Below are 6,678 nucleotides of genomic sequence, written 5' to 3' on the forward strand. Positions count from 1 at the left end.
CCTCCTCTGACAGCGAGACCGGCCATTATTAGAGACCCGGCCGCTATTGGAATACAGGCCAATATTAGAGAATTTACGGTATTTGGCTCCTAATGTTTTTTTTCTTTGCACGCTTCGGCTGATTCATAAAGCGTTCAGCAGCTGTCTTGAGAGCATGTGGAGTGCATACATCGACACCCCCCTCAATTTGCTATCATATTTGTTAAAGCTTTGATTTGTTAATAGTTTTTTTTGTTATTTATCATCCATCCATCAATTTTATTTGGCTTATCCGGGGCTGGCTCGCGGAGGCAGCAGTTTAAGCAAATATCAAAGTTTCCAGACTTCCCGATCCACACACACTCCCTCCGGCTGCTCTAGGGGGACCCCAAGGTGACATCAGGCCAGCTCAGAGACATAGTCCCTCCAGCGTGTCCTGGGCCTTACACAGCACCTCCTCCCTATAAGACAAGCCTGGAACATCTCCTGAGGGAGGCGACCAGGAGGCATCCGGAACAGATACCTGAGCAACCTCAGCTGGCTCCTTTTGACGTGGAGGAGCACCGCCTCTACTCCGAGCTCCTCACCCGATCTGGAAGGGTGCGCCCAGCCACCCTGCGCAGGAAACTCATTTCATTTATCATGTCAATTTTAAAATATAAATGGAAATAAAAACAAAACCAGCTCCAAGAATCAGCTGTGCATGTCGTGGGCTGGTTAGTCTGATGTCATAACCAAATCAGTCAGAGCTTTAACAAGCAGGTTTATTTATTTATTTATTTTTTTAATGTCTGATGCAGAAACACAGCAATAGGAACATCACCTTTTTGTTCCCAATAAAAAAACTTAAAATTCCAAGAGAAGCATTAACCAAAATGGTTGCTAAAGGCAGAGGTTTACTGCAGTGGAATCCGACATGTCACATTTAAATCAAGTTTAACAGAACAGAACATAGAGCAGAGAAATTGGTGATGTTAAATGATCCATCTTAAGCAGGACACATTCATTTTAAACCAGTGCAATTGGACACTTTGAGCAGGAATGAAAGAGTATTTTATCGTTTCCTGATAGGTTGAGCATTTTAAAATTCACAATGTGACATCTATGATCAACTGAGGTCCTAGTGGCACCAGATTTTTACATCACCTAAGTATATCTCACAATGCAAAAGGTTATTCAGTTTCTTTAGTCATCATCATCAAATTTAATCTTCTTCCCTTGGAAGGCTAGGATCTGTCCCTGCTGCTCCTTTCTCTTCTTGCTGGCCTCCCAGGACGGATGGAGGGCCGGCTGGGGCGGCTGACGGGATACGAAGCCTCCTCTGCGCTCCGTCTGCTGTCGGACATCTTTAGATCTTCCTCTCCCTGCAGGTCCAGAATCTGTCCTGTTAGACTCGGAGTGTGGTCCTCTAACGACAGGCTTGCTGAACTTGGACCTGGAATTAAAAGTTCTGTTTTCCTGCTTTGGAAACTTGTTCAGTTTGCTAAACCCTCCTCCTCTACCGGCTCGGAAGTTCCCCTGAGGTGCAGCTTTAGCTCCGCCCCCCTTCCCTCCAGCCAGAGACGAGCAGAACACCGACTGAACTGTGGACCTTTGGGACTTCAACCTGGACTCCAGCTCATCCAGCTCCCCCTGGAGTTTGTCTGTTTTCACACTGCCCGGGTCTTTTGGTCTCTCCTCTTCTTTCTCCGTCCCATCGCCGCTCGTCTGTTTTTTCTTCTTCTTCTTGAACTTGCTGACCTTTCCTATAAAGAAGTCGTCTTCTTCGCTCTCCTCAGACTGGGAGGACAGCTTGTGAAATCGTTCCTCCGTACTGTCGTCAAAGTACTCTTTCTCTTCGTCACCTGATGACTCTACGTTGCTCTCTTCTTCTTCTTCTGGGCTTTTGTGGATCAATTCTGGAGCAGCCTGAAGCCTGGAACCCCTTTCCTGGACTTTAGTTTGAGGCTTTGGCGTCATGCTGCCTTTAACTGAAGCAGATTTAACACTTGTAGACTTTGGCTTTTCTTGCTTTGGAACATCCAAGGTCGCAGGCAATTGAGACACTTTTTCATCTTTTTCCGATTGCGGAGCATCTTTTTCTTTTTTATCAGCACCGTCTTTGATTTTCTCCTTACTTTTTCTGTCTAATCTATTATCCGGCGGCGGCTGCGTGGATTTTTCTGTCTGCCTCTGACTTTTCGATTGACCCCCCTGTTTCCTGGCCTTTTTGTGCTCCTCTTTGAACTCTTCAATGGCAGCTTTGATGCTTTCAATCTTCTTGCTGAACTGAGGGTGCGTGGCGATGCGTGCGACGGCTCGGTCGGACATTTTCGACTCTGGGTTTTTGCAAACCTCCTCAAAGTTGAGCTTCGTCTGCAAAGCTGTCTTGGTCACCTGTAATTTGTGGGGCAAAAAAAAAAAAAAAGGATAAAAAGGTGAGAAATTAGTTAAAAGGCGTTGCAAAGTATTTACATGAGGCATGTCAAAAGTCGCTCCTTAAGGGCCGCTGGAGGTTCCTCTGCTTCAACACAGACGATTCTGATGAGTGCACTTCAATAAAATCAGCTATCAATGGAAATCAGCTGTGCTGGAGCAGGAAACCTCTAAAACCTGCAGGACAGCGGGCCTAGAGGACTGACCTTGGACACGCCTGATTTACACCTTCTGAACATTTAGGTTATTTTTAGTGATGCTGAGATGAAGCCTCATGAAACATTGAACCGGTGCTTCAATGATCCCCACAGTTCAGGAAGCTTCACGTGAACATGTCACCACCTACTGGTGGAAAGCAGAACTACAGTTAGTAATAAAATCTGTGATTTTCTGCAATTGTTTTTCTTGTTTTTTTTCTCCCCCACTTAAGTTCCTTTGAAATAGTTAATGATCAGTGTGTATAATAAGTGTGTACATTTTTTTTGTGTGTGTAAAATCTCTTAGAAGAAAACAATCATTTGAGGTATACAGTTTTTCAGCCGTTTTAGCTAAATAAGCTCAAGCAGACAGTGAAAGGCGTTATTTTTATTCAAACATTATAGTTTTTCTAAGGCTTTTTGTTTTAATCTGGTTGGAAGTTATGTGTTCAACCAATCTTTTGGTTAAACCAGCCAATCTAATTTGGCAGTGTTTTTACCCAATCTATATTTTTACCGGGGCAAACCAACACAAATTAGTCTCATTAGCAAAACATTTTAGTATAATCTCAACTTTCAAACTGTAAGGTGGGTCTCGAACCATCAACCTCAGGAGTGAAAGTTAACAGAACGGTCAATACTGTTCAACAGACAGTAATAGTACTTAATACTAAATTACAACTGTGATCATTACATTGTTTAATCTGACCAAAATAGTTTTAACCAAATAGATTGGTTGCTCTTCCAACCAAACTATTTTTAGAATATAACCAACTGACAACAACTCTCCTACAAACTCCCACATATTGACTGAATACTGAGGCTGTTTAAATGCCTGTCGCTTTCTGAACTACTTCCTGAAGCGATTACCCAGCATCATGCTAGCGAGGCTTCGGACATCATTAATTTTAGCCCCTCCCCTAAATGAATTATGCTTAAAACGCGCCTTAAAGAAAAAAACGCCCCCCCCCCCATTACTCGACACACGCCTCGAGGCCTCGGCTCATCTCATTACATCACTGCTATTGTTGTTGTTTTAGGATTTCATGTGACACTAAAAGTTGATCGTTGAAGGAAAAGCAGTAATTCTATTTTTTTCGGGTAAACTACCAGGAAGCCTTTCTGTGAAGGACTTAAAGGAGCATTGTCACATTTTTGTTACTCATATGCCAATGTATAGCTCATTCCAGGGGCATAAAAGGTTTCTCTGAACTCCACCTCATCCTGCTGGGGTATTATTTGTAAATCCTGTTTTAGTTAGGTGATTAAGCATTTAGTTTTTATTTACAATGATGATGGTCAAGGATTTGCAAAGCTCTAACTGAACCAGGCTCTAGATTAAATGTGTCATTTGTGTTGGTGTGTCATTAAAAAGCAAATAAAGACATCAGTGTTTGAGGAATGAAGATAAACTGCTATCCTGACTTTGGAACCAAACAAAGGTCTCCCTGTAAGGTGCAGGGTCGGAGCAGGACGGCCGTACCACGTCTGGAGGGAGCTTCTTGATGCTGTGGACCTCCTCCAGCAGCCTGGCGGCTCTCCTCTGGTTCCTTTCGGTTTCCGCCTCGTTCCCCTTCTTCTTCTTCAGCATAGCGATCTGACGAGTGAGCTTCCTGATGACCAGAGCCTTGACCCTCTTCACCTCCGTCCTCATCTTCACCACCTCGTTGTTCAGGTTCAGGCCGTCCGACGGCTCCTTTTTCTCCCCGTCAGACGAGGAAGCATTTTCGTTTGCATCTTGGGACGACGACTCCGCTTCCTTTTCATGTTCTCCTTCCTCATCATCATCATCATCATCTGAGGAATCTTCCTCTTCGTTCTCCGAGTCGTCCTCCTCTTCATCATCCTCCTCCTCCTCTTCCATCTCTCTCTCTTCTCGCTCTTCAACAGAGGGAACCACTTTGTCTTTGGTGTTAATCATCTGGTAAAAAACAAATTATCCTTCATTAGTGGACAAATAATAGAAATACTGATGTTTAATATGTAATGTGAGATTGAAGGGAAATCTAAGCATCTCCTTATGGAGGGAACTGCTCCAATGTTTAGATTAATGAGTGAAATGTTTTTAAAACGTGTCTCATGTCTGTAAGAACAGAGTAAACAGCTTCTCCGGTTTAAGTCCTCGTCTTTGACTTTTGCACAGCAGCTCACACAAAGTTTATATGAGACATTAGCATCCTGTAGTAATAAAGTAACAGCATAATTCATGTCTAATAGGGACATATTGAGAACTTATGGACAAAAACAGAACAAGAAACTCGATATTACATCCACAAGTACTAAAAAATAGAGTAAAGTATCTCAATGTTTCCCACAGTTGGACCATTTATTAGGCAAATCAAATCAAAGTTTATTTATATAGCATTTTACAACACTAGGAAGACCAAAGCGCTTCACAGAAAGGTAAAAACATTGCAAAAAAAAAACAAACAAAAACAAACTAAAATCATAGGCATAAAACAATGTGTCCTAATTATTAAAATCTAGTTTTAAAAAATGAGTCTTTAACCTGGACTTAACCCGCAGACCGAGGGGCAGATTGTTCCACAGTTTAGGAGCGATGGTCCTGCTGTTTATATCGGGACCCAGGGACGTCCAGAACCATTTCTGCGCTGTAGGTAACCGCCTGGGACGTCATAAGAATGCGCTACTAGCAGCGTTCTGCGGCCGACTGGCCTCAGTAAATCTGTTCCCCTGATGATCGGTTTGCACTGAAACTGAAATTTCGATTGAAATTTAAATTGTAGTTGGCAATAAAGATTGATTGAGATTGAGAACCATTTGATCATCAGAGCGGAGAGCTCTGCGGGGGCGATGTACCGTCAACATATCAGTTAAATATAGCGAAGCGAGACCATGAAGGGCGTTAAGGCAAGTGCTTCACACACCATTACAACCAGCTGCTGCTGACTCACACACAGCTGGGGTGTCCAGATACTAAAATTTCAACCTTGTTAACAATAGCCAGGGAAAAAAAAAAAAATCACTACCAGGTTTAAAAAATGTTCAATGGTCTTCAACATTTTCCAGAACAAGGACCCCCAAACTAATGGCGAGATGGAGCAGGAACCCCCTAATTATATATATGGTATGAAATTGTGTTTTATCAAACTGGTCCTATAGTCACTCTATTACAGATGGATCAATGTAACGAAAGTAATTCCTTCCTGGGATTAAGTATTTTTGATTCCTGGTTGATGGGACAGGTGTTGTGAATGAAACGGTGCCCAGCTTGAAAGAGCTCCTGTGTGTCACTGAATGTATTTATCTGTTCACTACAGGGTGTTGAATTCATGTTAATGTGGATTTAAAGACATTTCAAATAGTGGAAAAAATAGCAGAGGGGAATATAAAAAAAAAAAGTCTAATCAACCAAAACTTTTGCGATGCAGTACCTCCGTGGACCCCCTTTTGAAGACCTCTGATTTAAGGCATGACAAATATTTCTTTAAGCGACCCTTTTTCAATCTTAACATGGAAACTGTTTTCTTAACAGACTCAAAATTATGCAAAAAACAAAAAAAAAACACTAAATAATTAAACTTGAACACAATTTATGTTTAAGGGATTTATTCCTTAATGTGTAAATAAACCAGAAACCTATAATTAACAATAGCAAACAACACCTCTGTCTCAATGCTGTCCCAAATTAACACTGCATCCACATATAGCGTTTTATTAAGCTAAGGGGGGAGTATTTAGTACTTCATCGCCACAAATCAATATTTCTTAGGAAAATAATGAGCATTTAGAACAGACATCCCCAAACTCGGTCCTCTAGGCCCGCTGTCCTGCAGGTTTTAGAGGTTTCCTTGCTCCAGCACAGCTGATTTTAATTGAAAGCTGATTAACAGGCTTCTGCTCTACTGCATTCATGATAATTAGCTGTGCTAAAGCAGGAAAACCCTTAAAACCTGCAGGACAGCGGCCCTCGAGGACCGAGTTTGGGCATGCCTGATTTAGAACATACATACCCTATCTTATTTATCCTTCATGTCAATTCTTCAACACTATAGAGACCTAATCAGCAACATAAAAAATAAAAGCTCCAACTATTGTATTTGTATTTTGAAAAAAAAAAAAATAT

The 6,678-nt window shown here is 41.9% G+C and overlaps 1 protein-coding gene across 1 annotated transcript; it reads right to left on the reverse strand.

The window, feature by feature from the left end:
• Positions 1–742: 742 nt before the first annotated feature.
• srfbp1 (serum response factor binding protein 1) lies at positions 743–4,512 on the reverse strand. The gene is made up of 2 exons (XM_015369095.1): positions 4,075–4,512; positions 743–2,355 (listed from the first exon to the last, which is right to left on the reverse strand). Exons 1-2 carry the CDS (start codon positions 4,510–4,512, stop codon positions 1,165–1,167), a joined length of 1,629 nt encoding a protein of 542 aa, XP_015224581.1. The 3' UTR covers positions 743–1,164.
• Between the last annotated feature and the right edge of the window lie 2,166 nt (positions 4,513–6,678).

This window comes from Cyprinodon variegatus, unplaced genomic scaffold (assembly GCF_000732505.1).
Source record: "Cyprinodon variegatus isolate N-32 unplaced genomic scaffold, C_variegatus-1.0 Scaffold2455, whole genome shotgun sequence".
NCBI lineage: Eukaryota > Metazoa > Chordata > Actinopteri > Cyprinodontiformes > Cyprinodontidae > Cyprinodon > Cyprinodon variegatus.

What these genes read in the sequence shown, in the direction of transcription:
- srfbp1 (XM_015369095.1), bottom strand. Translation starts at nt 4,512, where the DNA reads ATGATTAACACCAAAGACAAAGTGGTTCCCTCTGTTGAAGAGCGAGAA. An exon ending in AGAAGCTCCCTCCAGACGTG is followed by an intron (nt 2,356 to 4,074) that starts GTACGGCCGTCC and finishes CACAAATTACAG; the next exon opens with GTGACCAAGACAGCTTTGCA.